Below are 20,417 nucleotides of genomic sequence, written 5' to 3' on the forward strand. Positions count from 1 at the left end.
GATGCGATAGTTATACTGTATTTGGTTTTAGCTATGCACACTAACAGCTATACTCTCTAAGGAAATGAAACATTATACGAAAGTAAATCACTACGACCTCTGAACTTTAAGGTAAAAATTTTCTAATAAATAAAAATATATTATGCTAAGATTAATCTATTCCTTTAGAAACAGAACCCTAATTTAAATTGAATTATTTAAACTTTGTTTTTGTTCCTTCTATATATAATCAGCCTACAATTATAATGTATTTTAAATCTCGGAATTTTCAAAGTGCAACTTAGCAGGTATAAAATTAAGTATTAATAAATATTAAATGTTAGATTGTTCTAAAGCAATCACAATCTAGTGTCACGACTTTCGGTTAATATCAGACGTCATTGTTTGTGGTCTTATTCGATGTATGGTTTCATCCATCATTTTGTGTTGTACAGGAGCCAATTTTGGCAATTTTTATTTAGTACTAGCAAACCTGAAAGACGCTGTCCTGTCATGTCAATTATAAAAGATAAAATCCCGATCGAACGACCTAAGTATGAAAAAGTATAATGCGTTTTTGATGCCGAGTCAGTGACACCGACGTAATTCATGTATACAAATATGAAAATCTTTACTTAGAGTTATGCCACCTTTGTAAACGATACTGAATTTGAGTGATCTGTCTGAATAACTGCCAGTTATTTCAAATGTGCTTAGCAAAGTATGTACTAAGAGTTTATAACGAGGGTTGTCTTTCAGTTTTCTTAAACTTTCTAAGTTTCGGATAAATTTTTCAGATTTATTTTAATGTTGAAATCTATATAATATACATATATATATTTGTTGCTAGAGTTAGCAGAGACACAATGCACAGATAAAAAATAAGTGCAGAGTTCATTGACACATTAAAATTCTTGAGTATACTCTTGAATACCATAATTTTAAAATATAAAAAAAATAAGATTTAGTAAAGGTTTTTCTCTTAAAAAGGTAAAGAGACCATCAAAACTTGAATAGATAAGGTCAGTATTTTAATAAGTTGTAAATTTTTTACTTCTTCTTTATCTTTTTAATTATTATGTCTAGACCACTAACCATCACATTAATTTCACTATGAAAATATTAATTTTTTACTTTCTAATATTTCAAGTATTTTGACATTGACATTGACATTTTTAGATGTCATTAATTTCAATGACTGTCACTTTTATGACATTTAAATAAATTTTTATAATTTTTATTTTCAGATTATAAATAGAATTAAAAATTTAAGCGGTTCTTGCTTATAATATTTCAATTAAAAAAATAAAATTCTTTTTCTTACCACTCGTGTCTTAATAAAATTGTTTTTACGTAAAACATACGAGGCTTTTGAATTGATACCTGATATTATTTGAGATCAATATAAAACACATAACAGCGATTATAATTTTATATTTCTATTTGCGATTTCTGATCACAACTAGAGCCTTAGCATATCTATATAAAAAAATATCAGAAGTTCAGAACGGCACAAACTAGAAAGTAGAATATGAAAGTCTCTTCAAATAAAACAAAATATGATAAATGTTGATCAGTTTTCTATCAAAAGTGACAGTTAATACATATTTTGTAATGATATTCGTCATTAGAGGACGCATACGAACAACAGGTAAATGGATTTTAGAAAGCAGGGGACATTTGCATTAGTTAGCACGTGCTCATCGTTTCACTAAAGTTGGCCCATGTTAAAAAGTACTTTTTAAATCTTCCTTATGTATTGATTGTAATAAAGTTGAATGAATTACTTTCTAAGGATGTTAAGACTCACTACTTCCCCCGGCTTTCCACGGGTATTTACAAACAGGCTTATCCTTCGGTATCATTTATTAACCGACCCACAAACGTTACGTTTTTATCGTCACTTTCTTTGGTTATAGATTTATTTTGCCAATTCGGTACGTTCCAAAGTTTAGGCTTTACAGGATTAGTATGGTAATATTTGAGATAACAATTTATTTCTAAACCAATTTATATTTGAATGATTTTTGTAAGCATTTTTACTTTCAAAGAGTTTATCTTTCACATCTGTTAAAATACTGTATCTTTTTTATCGTTATATCTTGTATAACTTGAAATTTGATAATATTTTAACTGAATTCAGTTTAAAAGATCTACTTTGTCTGATGTTGACCTTAAAATTTAAAAAATAATATAATTTACTTAAGTACAATATAATAGTATCAAGTACTTACGTAGGTAAATTACATTCACATAATTGTTTAAAAATATTGCCAAATCATTACGGAAACAGATAAGTTATTATTAAATTAAACAGATGTATTAATTTTATTAAATTTTTAGTAGCTTCTATGGCTTGATTTTTTGACCAACATGATATACTCCGTCTATTTAGAATCAGATTTATTCTACGTGACAAATAAAACTTGTTTTTCTATGTGACAATAACATAAAGTATTATAAAGATTTTCCTAAACCATTGCAAAAATTTAATATTAAAGAAAATTTATTACAAAAAAAATTTGTTGTCCATTTCTTATATGAAAAGGAAATATCCAAATATGTTGATAAAATTATACATCTCATCACTTAGTCCACACGCTAGAGATGTCAGCGAAAGTGTTGACTAGTGGGTCAGGTGATGAAAATCCTTTCTTAATCACATAATGCAAATGAAATTTAACTTTCTTTCGCATATGTTGCAGACATTTATCTGTATGTACTCTTACTAGAATGACAGTTTTTAATAAAATCAATGTTAAATGTTTTTATATAGAAAAAGCCTTAATTAAAACGTCCCATTCAACGTTATATAATTAGTGAAAAGTTATTTAATAAATGAAACTCAAACGATAAAGATATTTTTATGACGAAAAAATTATTACGTTACTTAAGTCAAACGATATTTATTGAAGATACCTATATTATTTTCAGGTGATTTTTCTTAATAGGACTAATTAAAAATCTTCAGCCAATAAGTTACAAAGCTTCACAGACTTACCTTCTTTATTTATTAGAAATACCTATCTTTTTTTTATTAATTAAGATCTGTAATACGCCTTGAGGCTTACATATATTTTAGCTTCAAACAAATTTTATTATTGAATCTATGAAAATATAATTGAGATAAAAAAGGTATAATCGTGTAATTATTTCAATATTTATACAAATGAATACAATCAAATATTTTAATATATACAATTAGTAGAGATAAAATCTCACATTATATCAAAGGGACAAATGTAAGGAAAGCGTCTTGAACTAATCCATTAAGATTACGGGTGATGCTTTCCTGGAATGTTATATTTTATATAATATCATTTTCATAGAAAATAAAAAGTTATTTCAGCGTGAAAGCCTAAAAGTTTCATAATTTATCATTGTATTGACATCTTTAAAAACTTATTCTGTGTCCCAGAATTCTCCATAATCTTGCTATAATAAAGCGAGTCGAGATAGCATCAGTCACAAATCGCAATACTTGACAAGGGTCGGAAACTGTCGGATCTGCTGTTTCTGTAATATTACTACGCAGCGGTTTTTGGTTTGATACAAAATAGTATTATTACCGCTATGAAAAATGACTAACATTATATTTAGTGATTTTGTAACGGAACTGTTAATTCTTTTTGTACTTCGATAACATTTACAGATTTTTAAGATGATAATTTGGTTGTATATATGTAAATGAGAATGATTTCAGATTTGGTTCCTTTTTATTCCCGAACGCAAAACGAAGGGTGTTATAAATTTATAGTCTATGTCTATATATGTGTAAGTAGGTGAGTGTGTGTGTGTGTATGTAGGTGTGTGTGTATGGGTGCGTCCATCTCAAACGAATCAAGTGATAGCAATGTTGTTTTTTTTTCATTAGAAAGTAAGTTTCCTGGAATTAATTCCTCTTGGTTAATAACGATCCAGTAATGTAAGATCAGCTTTTCCAAAATGATGTAAAGCATTCCTGGCCTATGATAACTCGATTAAGTGCCTCAATTACACCATTGATTATAGTCTATTGGATGACTCAGACTAAGACTTTAAGGCTCTTGTAAAATAAAAAGGCATCTATATCTTTGTACCCTGTAACGATTATATCAGACGTTTATTTTTCTAACATATAAATCGTCCCGACATCATTTCATCACTCTTCGTTCGTGAAATTAGTTTATACGAGATATGTAATATTTACCCAGACTTGTGTTTTTTTAAATGACTTATATTATAAAATCTTAATCAATAACTATTATATTCTGTTTCCTTTACGATTTACTTTCACCGTTACCTTAAAATATTTATACCAAGGCTTATTTATATTTATATATTTTTTATGATATTTAGTTATAAATTTCTTACATCGCATTGCTGTTTCCTTATAATGTTATATATTTTCTAGGGACACAATGGTAGCAAATTGCAATTTGACAAGGGACAGAAATGTCAAATCAGTCCTGTTCATTGATCATAAAATGACATTATATAATAAATTTTTATTATATTTAAAAATAATTTATTTCATGTTATAGAAAAAAAAATTCTATTTGTATTATGTTAATTGATATTATTGTTAACTATTTTAATTTTTTTATTTCAATTCTTAATTTCAAATGCTATGATCTCCAAGGGACCTAATACAAAAATAAACAAAAGTTAGACTAACAAATAAGATTTAAATTTTATTTTATGGCTACTAAAACAAATATACGTAAGACTATTTCTTTTTCCAATATTTGTAAAATTTGTAATTTTTGTGAGTGAATATTGTAATTAACAGAAGTCTACTAGTAATCTCATACTGTACAAAAACTCATTACTTCCTTGACAACTATTTTCTATAACATATTCCTCATATTAATATGTATTATCAAACATATTTAAATTACTTAGAATATATTATACAACGAGTTATTATTGTTATAAAAAACGAGACGCGCGATGTACTATGTAGTCTAATAATATACTTTTATTGCACTTTACTGATTAAACTAAAAGGTAACTAAGTTTAGGCAGACTTTTTTATTAATGATATTATTTGGGTCTTGAAAATAATATATATATATTGAAAGAAGAAAAACCTTATGTTTTTATATTAAATAACAAGTTTCGTACAAATTAATACAATCAAAAGATTCATACATACATAATTACATAATACATTCATACATACAGAATACATGATAATTCTACTACGAATGGATAAATCCAGATTCCAGCACACCAATGTAAATCATTTAGACCGTCAGATTTGTTTTTATGGATACAAAACAAAAACCATTTGTATCCGTTAGAATAATTAGGTGATTTCAGTAAACTCTGTTTTATTTCTGCCGTGAACAGGAAATTGGTGTGCTTTTATAGAATTGTTCCCTCACTTGTTTGTTTTGGTAAATTAAAATGAATGAATACAAAACTTTTTGAATTTCTTATTATTATTTTTTTTTGTTATAGAGTATAATCGAGTTGATTGTTATGATTACTAACGTTTATTTAATTTTTATTTATGGACTAGATATTCTTCATTTTAAAACCTAATGAAAACAATTTGAAACGAAAAAAATATAAAACAAAAGGAACACTTGAAGGTATTTGTCACGAACGAAAAAAGTCACTCCGATTGGATATCTTTGATTATAGAAAATTTAATTATTTTTTTTATGACTACCAAAGATTTTTCTAAAAGAAGTCTAGACAGAGCGCTTCAAATACCCTAGTCTAAACAGTGCGTCAACGCACAACCTTAACTAGCCAAGGGTACTAATATTTTAGCAGGTTTATACTACAAGACAAATAGAGCTTTCAAGAAGTGGTCCCTCAAATACAACCCTTGTTTTCAGGTTTCTAAATATTTATAAATATATCATTGTATTCCAGTCTAGACCGTGCGTCAGCTCATAGCTTCATCAAGCCAGGGTATGAATATTTTAGCAAGTATATACTACAACACATTTAAGCTTCCAAAAAGTGATAAAACAAACCCATGTGAATTATCTATCTGAATTAGTACAGTTATATTAATTATAAACGATAAGTCCTTACTTGTAAAATCATTAGCGACATTCATATCTACAAGAAGCATGTATTGAAATATGAATTCTAAAGACATGTTTCTTGTTTCATGATAATATCTTCAGTATCATTAAAATTCCTTTCAAATCGTGATCGAAGAAGTTTTCTCGTTACCGTATTAGGAGAAACTTATAAAATCAATTTTCTTCTCAACTCTCAATACATCATACATGTCTGAAATGGAATAAAAATATTTTTTTTCTACATCATATCCGTTTCTTTTAGTTACATAACTGTTTATATATGTCGAGATTCTAGTCGTATCCAAATATTATTCGTTCACTATACTTGTTTTCAAATTACCCACTTCGTCGATGTAAATAATTTTAGTAATACGTCAGGTGATTAGGTTTGTTCAAGTACCCACAATTGTTATACAGAATTTACCATATAAAAGTCCAAGCATAATGGTACTGAATTCATTCTACATTGGTCGCTCTTAAAAGCCACAGCGGTGGAATCTCTGCTGTACAATGCTTGATATTCATTGTCAGAATTTGTAAGGAATAAACGAGTAACACTATCTTCACTTCAAAATGTAAACCCCTCCTTCGTCATCGAAATTGAACTCCAAGACTACAAGACCTTTTAAGGGTTCTGGTCTCGGTTCCACAAGGATCTTCTCGCTCTCACTTTTTTTTATTCGATGATAACTTTTCAGTCAGAGTTGTAGACCGGAAACATTTGAAAAAATTAACATCCTAATTTAGTGGACCTAAAGTTAAGTTGGACTTGAATTTAAAATATAAGCATTTGTTTAAAATTTTCATTTATGATATAAAATTTATTTTAATTTTAAAAATAAGACCCTCTACAAAAACATTTTTGTATCGAAAATGGTTAAAAGGAATAAGATAATATGTCCCTTAACAGTTCTTTAAGGGACATTATTGTTATCTATCAAATATTTAAAACTGCTATAAGAAAAGAAAATGCAAATGTTTTTGATGTTTAAGTTGAAAGTATAAATTTATAAGTGTAACTAAAACTTATTTAGTGACAAAATTTGTACAAAAATCATTATAATTCATCAAGATGAATTTATTGATAAAATTTCAATAGATTGCTTCTGACGAATTAAAACAAATTGTAAGCAAAAAAAATAATGAATTTTATAACGAGCTAAATAATCCGAAACGTCTCAATTAAAATTTTGTAAGATTAACTGCCCACGAGATTTTTATTTTTTATAAAGAAATGTCTACACGAGAGTTTGGTATTACGAAAAAAAATATATTTAACCTGTCATATTTAATAGAACCAACAATATTTTTTATAGAAATATTATAAATAAGATAGTTGATATTTAAATTTCTGGCTTACTGGCCCATTTAGAACGTTTTCACTCACATTATGTCTTACAAATTAATTTACCAAAAGAAGACCGCAAGAAACTATTCATGAAAAACAATTTAGTTAACTCATAGAGAAAACATAGAAATGAAGAAAACGGAAAAAAATAATTACGAGAGTACACCAATACTTCCATATAACAATAGAATGGATACACACCGGAAGATTTGAATAGCAATTGTGGGAAAAATATTATAATAAAATTTTATCGTTGCTTTTGTTACAGATGCATCTAATGAACCATGAACACATAAAACAATAGTTAATTACTAACGACGGTAATGAAGTTTGATACAATTCATATCAGAAAATGGATAAATCAATCCAAAAGATGTTTAAGAGAAATCAGTGGAGGTTCTTGGAAGAGGCTATTTTAGTCACATTTTATATAAACCTTATAATAGTCTCAGGAAATTGTCAGACTGTCCACAAAGAGATATCAAGTCAAGTAGATGGCTCAAACAAAACGGATCTAAATAGTGTACATAGTATAGATTCTAATACCTGCCATAGCTGTCAAGATAGTGAAAATAATATTAATAAAGAAAATGAAAATCCAAGCTATCTTGCAGACTTTATAGATTCTGTGAGTAGATTTTCAGAAAAATACATATTCACTAATAACACTGAACAAAAATTACAAAATGTTTTCGAAACAGCATTAGATAATGTGCTTGGTAAAGATAGGTATGAATTATTTGATGGTGTTGAAATCAAAACAATTGACGGTCAAAATAAAACAGAGCAAAAAACTGAAAGGTCGGAAGAAGAGGAGAGTCGAGCATTATTCAGTACTTACACATATGAATACAGACTATTCCAAAAGATAAAAAACTTTGTCGATACTCATATACTATCAATTAACCTTCCAAAAGCTGCCAGGCTAATGGGCTTCCGATGTAAGTACTAGCTCGATACTTTTTTATATATTAACGTTCATCGTTTATAAATAATATTTATATTTCAGCATTCGGATTGAAAAACTTATTTTTGCCACTTCTTATTGGAGCACAAGTTTTTAAAAGTATTTTACTGGCGATGTTTCTTCCGAGCATCTTGGGAAGTTTTGGAAAAATACTCGGAAAAGGTAAGTGAAAACAGGAAAAACTTCATTAATTAAATGTCGCAAACTTTTAGGCTGTTTCTACAACAAGTTCATGTCATACTGGATAACTACTAACACATGTTTACAATAAAACGTAAATTTGTCTGTGATTCACTCTAAAACTTCAGCCATTGATTGTTCGGTCTCTGCTATTTTTGTTCGCTAACAAACATTTTATAGACTTATTAAAATTAAATCTTCAGAATGTCATTATAGTTGAATTTACTCAAACAGCGCTCCATACTAAGTCTAACTTCATATATAAAGAAACCCTTAATATTGCTACGAAATCAATTTAGCTAAAGTTTATCGCAATATTTATTACGTAGTAGTATTGTTCATTTTATTTGTTTGTGATATTTTAAACAATAACTTATATAAGAAAGGTTTACTTCTTAAATTTTGTATTGGAACATTTCTTTGAAGCCATGATATATTGCTAACACATACGTATTAAAAAAATATATTAATATTTAATATCATTATAAAGCTCTATTTAAATTAAATGATTCCACGAATAATCAAGAACGTTCGGCTGGCACATAAGACAGTCTCTAAATCATGCTTTAAACAACATATTATTAATACTTCGTTACATTTTTCAAGGTATATCCCAAGTCTCGGCTGCATCGAGTCAAGCAAGCTATCCTCCAGCAAACACTGACGATCAGACCGCTTACAATAATGATCATATGGGCTATGAAACAAATCCTGCAGCGACTTACGCATATACCGACGGGATGTATGGAAACGACGCCAACGATATGAGCGATCTGTCTAATGTCGATATGTCAAGGTAATAACCACATATAGGAAAACGATGCGACTTAATCCCCGTCTGTAGCTACATTGCGAGGACTTAGACGAGGCGAGACAAGCAATCACTTTTATACTTTGCCTATAATTACTTAGTTTTATTAGAATTAATATAATAGTATGGGTTTTAAAGATAGACGTTGTCAGAGTCAAGCAACATTATATGCTAATAACTATTTTATTATAAGAAAAATATAATATAAATCCATTAAAAATTTTCGCTTAATCTGGCTATGAAACAATAAATATCCAAACACGATAAGAATTAACTTTGATGTTATTTATGTCATAATCCCTACGAAACGAGCATTCTGAAATGTTTCTCAATTTATACGCTAATGGAAGTAAGCTTCGAGGCTAATATATTTTTTCATTTGAAATGTTTATCATGAGAGCTTGCGACATTTCCAACCATCCCATTGGGACAGAGTATTTTTAACAGCAATGTAGGTCGTGATCATAAAACATAATCATCTTCATGATAGATAAATGAATGCATTTTTCATGACAAATTACACACCCTGTGATTTACGACTTTGTCAGCTTCCTTATTTCATTTTGAAAACTTACAAACAAGTTACTTAACAACGTTCATAAAAACTAATATTCGCCTTACCTGAAATCAGGGAAGTCAAAACATTTAAGGTTTATACATTTTTGGGCCCATCGTTATGATTTTTTTGGTAATCTAATTTTGTAATCTATTTTTTTGGCTATCTTTCGTAAACCTAATTATATAGCCAACACAAGTAATTAAATCTATTAAATTAAATTTGTTATTACTTAACATATTTTACAAACAGAAAATAACTCTTTTAAGAAATGAGTATGAGACATATTCTTATAAACGAGAAATAAAATTATTATCTCACATGAATAATCTCTTAAACGAAGGCATATTACGTTTAGCTGGAAGCCATAGAAATTCTTTTGTACAGAAATTAGTTCAATCCAGCGGAGGTAAATGTATTTGAAAAGGCATTTCTATGTCGTTCTGAGAACAAATTTAAAATCGCTCAAATACATTGGAACATTATCTACACAAATCGTTTCTTAAATTGTAGACATACAAAGCATAGTACTTTATTAATGATACAGTAATTAGAATGAAATTTATATATTGATTAGTTTTTAACTTTTTTTTATATTAGTTAAATAAGAGAAAAAAATTAAGAAATGTGCATAATGAAAGTAATTTATTTTATATATCTATTGCTATTTTAGATTCGGCGCTGGAGGTCAGAAAGTAACTTATCTCCCGACTAAGAACGGATATTATAAGAACCAAATGTCTTCTGGCAACAACTACAAGGTGTGTAGAAATCATTTCAATATTAATGTATCTTAAAATGTTATTATGTCTTATTTAAAAAAATTACGTTATAATCCTAGGTACTTGAAGGCCAGCAAATTAACAAAGGATTATAAGACCTTATTTATCGGAACATAACTTTTATTGAAAAAAAAAGCATCACTTTTTGGTATTATCTATACTCGATCTATTACCTTTTCTTAATCCATTAATACCGATGTAATTAATAATTGCCCTAGTAGTATTCGCATACACTTAAATTGTGCATTTGCTTGGCTGGATATAGGTCGTCTCGAACAATCTAGATTAAATCCTTTGAGATCCTTTCCCTCCCCAGGTCTTCTCGATGTGTTAATATTTCAGGGCAAATAATATTAACAAAATGAACAACGTATCACTAATCATATAATCAATTATAATTAGCGGTATGATTTTAAGTGAATTTTAAATTATTTTTTTGTCTCATTGAATCAGTTGTTTATATCAATTAAAGTGTTTGTTAATTTGGTGGATAAGACGTAAGTTAAAACTTAAAAGTTATTTTTTTACCAAAAAAAAAACCTTATCTATTATTTTATATCTAACACTGATATTGATTATATAAGCAATGCCTTTATCGGGATGCCTGTGTAGTGTGTATATTCTGTTGTTCTTACTATATGTACGTAATATTTTAAAAAATTTCAGATATTCCAGAAAATTCCAGCATCCTCTATCATACTGAGCAATTACGACCCGTTCTATTCGCCTTTGCTTTCTCGACTCGACGGCATCTTCGCCAGACTGGGTACGTAAATTAGAACGTTTGATCACATAGCTCCTTCGAGAACTTCCTTCGAGCTCTGTCGATAAATTTCTTGTATTTAGCTATCCATCGATAATTTTATCTAGTTGTTTATGACTTTGAATACCCCAACATTTATGTGTATTACATAACGTAGTGACAATAAAAAGCTGTGTTTCAGCAAAATACTAATTCTGTATACAAATCAAAATCTCCGTTATTAATTTATCCCTACTAACACTTGAAAAATTAAAAAAAATATATTCATAAATTACTTTAATAAATTTCTGGTAATAAGATTATTAAAAACTAAATGTATTTTAAATATATCTTTATTCGAAACTGAAATATAAACGATCGTATCTCATTTAGTAGTCAACCAAGATACTATATTCTTTTCACAGTCACTTGCCGTGATCTTTGTATTCTTGGAATGCTCGGTGCACATTATTAAAGACGTCCTAGGAGCTTGCTTAGATTAAGGCAAAGCAATTTGTTATATAGAAGTTAATGTGACCTTAGATTGCGTTTTACTTTTAGATTATCTTATCAAGCACAATTGGACATTAATGTATAGCTTGAATAATATTTTTTTATAAAATAGATTACACCGAAGCAAGGTATATTTATAACATTCTCATCTGTCAATGTGTCTAAAAGATACGTACATAATAATAAACAAAATTATTAATTTAGGTAACTGTAGGTAACTTATACGAGTTCTTAATTCTGTAAAAAATCTGTTTAATTATATTTTTATAAGGAACGAACGGGTGTGGAATTTTTTTATTATAACAAAATAAACTATTTTAAAAAAATTCCTTAATTTAATGTGTTTTTTTTTATTCAAAACGTAAAAATATGATATAAATGTCATCATTAATATTCTCAAATCTTGACTTTTAATTTCTTCCCGGGAATTATTACTACGTTGATTCGTGTTTTGTTTATAAGGAACAAGCAGTGTATTTAAAATCCACATCAATAGAATAAGTGATTCATTAATACACCACATTAAAAACGACAAATATCTTTTACATCAATTTCTCTTCTTCTTATGTTTCATAAATGTAAGACAAATTCTAAATATCCCTAAGCAATATTATTGAGAATAACTCTGTCTTTACATTAAAAAAAAACTAACTACCCTTAATTTTTTTTGTATTTTTTAATTGTTTTAACACTTGTTAAATATAAGTATAGAGTAAAACATACAAGAACACATACATACGTTCTGTATAATAATAGTTTTGAAAAATATTTATACAAGCAAAGCCGTGTTCAATAACTAGTTAGTGAAAACTAATTGCGAGCCTTCCCTTGATATCTTAAGATTGTGTTCTTAAGGACCGCTTTGATGTTGCCAATTGTAATGACGCCTATGGGGTCCTTTAACCTTATATGTTAACAGGGATAAATTCTATCTGTACATATAACAATTAATAAAGTTACTATTCAGTTCACGAACTTTCATTAAAATTAATGCACATTTAGGTTTAACTTTAGTCTTGACTCGTATATTTAATTAACATGGTAGTTTTTTCAAATTTTTCTATTTTTCATGGTACCTTACTTTATTTACGGGATAAGAGAGGAAAGGAAAGAGGAAAGTAAGAGCAAATTTATAACACATAATATTAATGTCTTAAGAATTAAGGACAACGAAAGAAAAGTGTGACCGAATTCAGTATGGAAATAATATAGAGAAAGCTAATATGAATATTTAATATATTTAAAATATTTAACTTAAATTTTAGTGTCATACATATATCATTATAATAATAATATTAGATTTAATAAAAATCAACACTAAAATTCAGTTTTAAAGCGGGAACGAATAGTTTATTGATCTCCTAAGACCAATATAACTTTGACATGCCTCAGGACTCGTTAAAATACACTCAAGAATTGGACGAGCTCTTAGCTTATAGCCGATATTATATCACAAACACGTTTTGTTTTAAGTAGTTTTTATAAAACATTGGAAGATTCTGAATACCCTCTAAACTGACAATCTATAGAGGTTACAGCTATGATACTTTGTCAGTCTTGTTAATGATCTCAACTTTCACATATTGATGGAGCATAAATGTTTTATGTATGATCCTTAGTAAATTATTCATATAAGTGCCATTTGTTCCGTATTAATTCTTCTCGTCTATTCTAAAATCTTAATCTAATGTCTAGATTAAAAACAACTTACTTAACAATTTTATAGTTTTTTTTCCTTGTAGAAGCCAAACGCTAATCTTCTCTTGAATTCATTTCAAAGTTGATGTGTCTTAAGCCTAGCATCTTCAGTTTTTTATTAGATTAAAAAAAATAAACATTACTTACTGTTGTTTCTTACTACTCTTTTGTAAATATTCTTTAAAAATCATATGTATGTATATTTACCCGATTTTCGAATCTAGCTCCTTTCGCGGATAATTAGCAATTGATGATGAGATTGATATCATAATATTGCTATTATTTTATTGCCAGGATTAGCACCGTCAGATACCAAGACAGACGATGGAATGCAAATCGGAGGACAAACGCTAAGCGAGGTCAAATTGGAAGCTTGCAGGGAACAGCTGATATGTCTCATGTATGCTAGTCCCGCGAAATATGCGCCGTACAGTAATCTTGTATCAGCACAGTTAAGCAGGTATGTACATATTATAAATAATTCCTATAAACAAGCTAAAGTAAGGTCTTTATATATATAAGGTTTAATACTAAAATCACGTTTTATAGAGGTATATATTAATTTCACATTCTGTAATTCAAATGCATTTCACTTTAATATCCGATATCTCAATACGTACATTAAAATAAAAAGATATTTTCGGATTCAGCACGGCAGACGATATGAAATTTGAGTCACCGTGTGCAGAGTATTAAACATTCATTGAAAATAATAAATTTTGTCAAATAAAAGAGTTGAACCAAAATAAGTTATTGAATATAAATAACAAACAACTTATACTACATATTTATATAAACTAACAAAATATATACAATATTTTTAATCCTACTTCCCATAAATCAAATATTTCAATGCATTTCCTTATTAAAAATGTAATAAATCTTTAGGACTGCAATTACTTTTACTTTTTCATAGCTCTCGCCTCAGTTCAATTTCAGATATGTAGAATATGACGGCTCTTGCATTTCACGTCGATTTAATTCGGAGAATACTTTTCATAAAATAGGTTGAATAACTTTTAGAAGAAAAAAAAGCTTTTTTCTGAAGTACAATCAATTCGAAAGCGTTTTATCACTCAAAATGAATTCTAGACTGTACTGATTTATTATCTTTATTTATTGTTAGTGCGATCTTTCGTAATATAATTCATTTTCATTCCAACAAACATTAATAATACGATAATATTTAATTTTATAAAATATTCGTTTAACAAGTAATGATTATATAAGAACAAGTTAATTATTTCAAATAGTTGATCTCACGAATGTAATAAACTTATAAATTCACCAATCGCAAAAGGTTTCGATCTAAAACCTTGTCAACACGTAACACGAAACAGCCAATCAAACTGTTTTTCGATGTCAGATATTCCAATTTCCTGGAATCAGACGAAAGATTGGATTATTTTGGCTGACTTTGTTTTCGACTATTATATCAACATTTTACTGGCGTACACTATCTGTGATTCATTTATGTAGCTTTTTCGAATTGAACTGTTAATTTCTTTTTGGAATTTAAATATACATATGAAACTTAAAAAAATGCATATTCCTTAAATTTCTTCTATCTTATCAAGTAGTTTATAACTCTATCATCAGCTTTAAATATAAATGTATAGGATTATAAACACACAAAAACCCACACATGCATTTTTAAGTTCCTCTAATCTTATGAAATAAATTTAATACAATTTCAAATAAATATCATCTTAAGTCTGAAGGTCGTTGGCCCGTTCCTCGTTATACAGCAACTGTTACCTAATTCCAGAGAGCTAAACGAACTCCGCCGTCCTGTGTCAGACAACCCGGAGATTCTTCGTTTCTTCCGCTACATGAGAGCAGCACGTCGCGGTCAGGAAGGAACTGATTGTGTCAGCGAACACGCAGCCTGTGCCACGGCAGCACCCTCACACACCATGATATCAGCTTACCATGACATAAACAAACTCGTGACAGCGAGGAAGCTGCATAATTAGGAAGAATATGGTAATAATACGATGGTAATATTTTCGTTTTTAGTTTTATAATTTTTTTTATATATATTTACGTATGTTTATGTAAAAATGTAATAGGGAACCATGCTTATGAGACGATGTAGTAACAATAAAACAAATAAAATTAATTTAAAACTTACAATTAGTGTGAGTTCGTTGGTACAACAAAGTTTCAGACAATCTTTGGAACAAACAGACTGTGAGTAAACAAAACTGTACGGCGTGTTATACTTCTAATTACAACAAAAATGTTTTTTTTAAAGTATATATGTACATCTAGGTGTGTTAGTGTTCCACTTAAATACTGTCAAATTGTATTAAAACTTTTCAATAATAAATCTCATATAATAGATTAATATTAATACTATAATTTTTTCCTTAAATTCGATGTATTTATGGTGAAAACATAGCATAATAGTTTTATTTTGAACAAATTATCAGGATACTGATGAAAGGTACAATACTATTAGGATGATTGTCTATGGCTCACCAGCATAAGGTACTCGTTAAACAATAATGAATCACTTAAGCCATTTACTTACAAGTGACATACCACGGTAAAGACTTGTAAGACACAAAAACAGAGTCGAAAAAAATTTTCATATATCGATAGATTATTCAAATTTAGAAATATTAAAAGAAATGATGTCAAAAGGGATTTTAATTCTTAAAAATAAAACAACATTTCCATTCCAATATTTAACCTGACAATGACCTAAATCTTCAAGGTTCAAGGCACGTGAAGCTCGAAGCCATCAGCACTTTTAAAACAGTCTGCGTCTCAATAATATTAACCAGTTCGGAAGAAAATAATTTTCCTATAATTTCATTTCACAAGAACTGAATTCAAAACAACTTAAGCCTTATTAACTTTTAAACTGTTGTAGGCGACTATATTTTTACCTTCAAATAAGCGGTAAGAGGCTTATATTTTTATATCGCAATAACGGAATAAAACTGCTGTAAGCGGATTTACAAGAAAAGTTATTTTAGAATTTAAATCAAATGAATATACACAGTGGGATTGTCGTCAGCACGAGTAGGAATCGAATCTATGACTGAACCTGAAAAATGTAATAACCGATGTGAGGTACGAGTGATGAATGTAATGAAAATGAACCTGAATAATGTAAAAAGTTTTTGCATATTTTTATTTATATATTTATAACCACATATATAAATAAAAATCCGCGAAAACATAGCGAAATTTTTATATGCGGGAAATATTTTGTTAGGGATTTTGAAAGATTTCAGCGAGACGCCTCGACGTTATTTACGCGTCTTGTAACCAAAAATATTTTTGGGGTATTTTTAAAGCTTTAGTAGTGCCGTGACAAAATGTAGAGTATAAAATATTTTCAAATAATAATATGCCTTTAAGAGACCGAGTATATATATATATTTTTTGTTTCAGGCAATGAGGTGTACTGTGTGATTAAAGAAATATTTATAAGGTATAACTTATCAAAACTATGTTAATCTAAAATTTCACTCTTCAAATTCAAAGATTAAATAATTGTGACATACAAAAAAAAAATTTTGAAAATCTCTCATAGATTTTTAAACAAATGTAGCAAATTTTGGTAGTGTTATTGTATCTCAACTTGATAAGACAGTCTCTTCGCTTGTTAATCTTTACGAAGTCGCAAATTGTCAGAACTTAATTCATCGTTGCCAGTAAAGCAATTACTGATTGTGAATTTCAATAGGCCTATCGGGAGATGTGAAGTTGTTTTGCAGCCATTTTTAAGTGGCACCCATAACAACAATAATTAATGAAAGCTATTGTGTTCGTCACAAGATTGTCCTATAAATAGTTCAGTAGATATCCTAGGTTTAATAATATTATTGTTAATATATTGAGTAATCAAAGTAACATAACCTTTTTTTAACATTTAACGCTTAAAGTATAGTTTTGTCTAAATTATGTAACAGAACTTATATTTTATATTCTATGTACGCCTTGTTTTTACCCCTGTTATGTAAATAGGAGATATTAAGTTTATTTTAAGTCTATTTTAATTATTTTTTTTATATACTGTTATGGTTGTTGTTATGTAAATAATGAGAATTAAATCTACCTTTTGTACAGATTACACATTAAGATTAATTTATTAGAGTTTTGTCTGTTATTTATTTGTGTGAATGAGTTAATTAAATATATTTAATTGTGAATTAGAAATAATTTATAACCAAATGAACTCCGACTGTTTACTAACCGATTATTTATTGTCAGTCATGGAAATAAAAAAAATGTCTTATTTTAGAATATTTATTTTTTTGTTTACAAAATCTTAATTGAATCATATGTTTCTTTGGCTAAGTAGTATCGTATGTATTTAGGGTCATATAAGAGTAATTATTTTTAGTTGCAAAAAAAGACTTCAAAAACGTAACATAGGAAGACAGGAACTAAAGAGCAATGAATAATTTTACACTTAAAATAGTATTTCCTATCCCACCTCTTCTAATAATAAATAAAATTATGTTCTTAATATCTGCACAAAAATTGACTAAACACCTACCTAATTTTGGTAAACCAACACTTTTTTTATTTAGTTTAAAACTATATCATTATATACAATTTCTTAATATCTGATCAACTTTTGAGGTCGGTGCCATCTATTTAGAGCTATACGGATAGTAAATCTTATTAAACAGAATTATCGCTAGTTAATATTATTATTGGTGACTAAATGGTGCCTCGTGTAATACGATGAAATGCGCTAATATAGTCTTTTGTTTGGAAACTGAGTCCCTATCTACACTGCTCCATGCTACGTCTTTCTGTAGCGATATTATTATTTAGCTAAGGAATATTAGATATTATATCTTGTGTCCTACTAGCGTTAAGAAGTGAAATTTTGTTTTAGTTCCTTAGCATTTTTTTATTGTTTATGAAATTTTTCGAGTTAGATGAGAATAAGTGTAAGCCTAATTCGGTTTAGGTTACTTTTAGGTCGTTCTAATTTAGTATTCTACGAGAACCTCCTCATTTTTTGTAGTCGGTTAAAAAAAATATACAGCCATATTTAGAAAGGTACTAATATTAATTTCAGTAGCTCTACTTTGATTTAATATTTATACAAGGTGCACATAAAAAAATATCATTTTTTCATTATTAGAAATCCTCTTTCCTTTAATAAGTAACTAATTATTTATGAATAACAAAAAAAAATATATAGCAACCCTGAATCCTGTTAAAGAATTAACATCTGAGGTTATAGTTACTTAAAATCTTAGCTGTTCAACGCAATTCCCTTGAAACAGAGCTCTCATTGATTTCAATTCAAGTTTAACATAAATAAATTATTTTTTATGTTTATCACTTATGTTTACAATAAGTCTTTTTAGTATCATTTTTCTAAACAGCTTGGGAATGAGGTAAAAAAAATTGATAAAAGATGAGTATTGAAGAGATAACTAGCCACGATTCTATGTCGCAATGGTCTAACGTAATTATAAACAATAGTTCCTTTATAAAACCTCTTGAAATACATTCATGCTTAGGAAGTAAGCTGTAATACATTCGAAAATTATTTAAAATGATCATTGTACTGGTAAAAGTGAAAGTGGTCTGGTAAAGCGAGTTAAAAAACCAATCATTATGAATAATGATCGGTAAATAAAACATTTTCTGGCTAAAAGCGTTGAAGATGCAACAAAGGCCCATTAGGAAGCAAAATCGCCACCTACATGCTATAGGGTGATGCTGCAATCTTGATACTTTTTAGAAGATTAATAGAGTGCTCATTATATCAAATTACACTGTCATTTCAGAAATATCTGATTGTATTACTTTTCTTCGTTAGCGTGTTTTTCTGTTGTTTGTTAATATATTTTTATAGACGTAGTTTAGTCCATAAAAGTAGATAAAGATTTTACCACAAATATTTATTACAGTTAAGGTCATTCCAGGCGAAATTTAGGTGGTCGAGGTTCAAGTATCTGAAGCCCGCACATCAGGTACTGCTTCTGTTCATATTGGTCCATCAGCATGTGAAGTATTCAAAATTGTATATTAATCGGCATCTTCGTAGTAATTAAGTTAATTTCAAACTTTTTCAAGCAATAATGGCAAAACCTTAATTATTCTGAACAAAATTTATTGCAGTATTTTCACTAAAACTTAAAGAGTTGTTTAATTTAATAAAAAATTATTAACATCAAATAATAGTTATATTCGAGAGCAATTATCTTTGTTTCTTCCATAATTTTATTTTATAACTTGCTTTTGTTTAGCCTTTATATTACCTAAAATGTAGCCATAAAAATTGCTTTGACTGTATTCGACTACACCTTGTACAAAAATAATATTATTATATATATATATATATAAAAATATTTATTTAGCATAATTTATCCTCCAGCATGGTATGGTTAAAATCTTAAGTGGATTCCTGAATAAAAATTTGTATCAGTACATTTAATTTAAATAAAAGTATAAAAAATATAAGAACAGAATAAAAACAAAATTTTAGTATTTTTTAATGAGTTGCTATTTTTCTGTGTTTTATATTAATAATTATTTATTAATGACTCCTAATGAATTACTGACAATAATTATTATAATTTTATTACTGTTATTTCGTACGAAATGTAACGAAAGAACTACATCTTTCTTTCAGATCAGAGTTCATTAATCCAAAATACGAAGACCTAACAATCGTTGTATAGTGAATGTTCAGATCCGGTTCGCCCCTACTCTCGCCAGTAGAAAGTTGACCTTCCAACAAGTCGTTGTATACTATTCTCTATCACTTACACAATAAGGCTCACTTCACTGAATTACAAAGGCACCGTACATCAACATACAATAAA

At 28.3% G+C, this 20,417-nt stretch overlaps 1 protein-coding gene across 2 annotated transcripts in view; it reads left to right on the forward strand.

The window, feature by feature from the left end:
- The window catches only part of LOC116774936 (uncharacterized), a 31,553-nt gene extending 13,688 nt beyond the window's left edge, over positions 1–17,865 (forward strand). Inside the window, exons 2-9 of one of the 2 annotated variants that reach the window (XM_061524149.1) lie at positions 7,622–8,294; positions 8,363–8,482; positions 9,107–9,296; positions 10,541–10,628; positions 11,316–11,415; positions 13,897–14,062; positions 15,371–15,602; positions 17,011–17,865. In XM_061524149.1, the coding sequence (XP_061380133.1) occupies positions 7,706–8,294; positions 8,363–8,482; positions 9,107–9,296; positions 10,541–10,628; positions 11,316–11,415; positions 13,897–14,062; positions 15,371–15,578 (1,461 nt within the window). In that variant the 5' untranslated portion in view covers positions 7,622–7,705 and the 3' untranslated portion in view covers positions 15,579–15,602; positions 17,011–17,865. The remainder of the gene's footprint in view (positions 1–7,621; positions 8,295–8,362; positions 8,483–9,106; positions 9,297–10,540; positions 10,629–11,315; positions 11,416–13,896; positions 14,063–15,370; positions 15,603–17,010) is intronic. The other variant, XM_032667724.2, reaches the window with a different exon arrangement.
- The last annotated feature ends 2,552 nt before the right edge of the window (positions 17,866–20,417 follow it).

This window comes from Danaus plexippus, chromosome 23 (assembly GCF_018135715.1).
Source record: "Danaus plexippus chromosome 23, MEX_DaPlex, whole genome shotgun sequence".
Lineage (NCBI taxonomy): Eukaryota > Metazoa > Arthropoda > Insecta > Lepidoptera > Nymphalidae > Danaus > Danaus plexippus.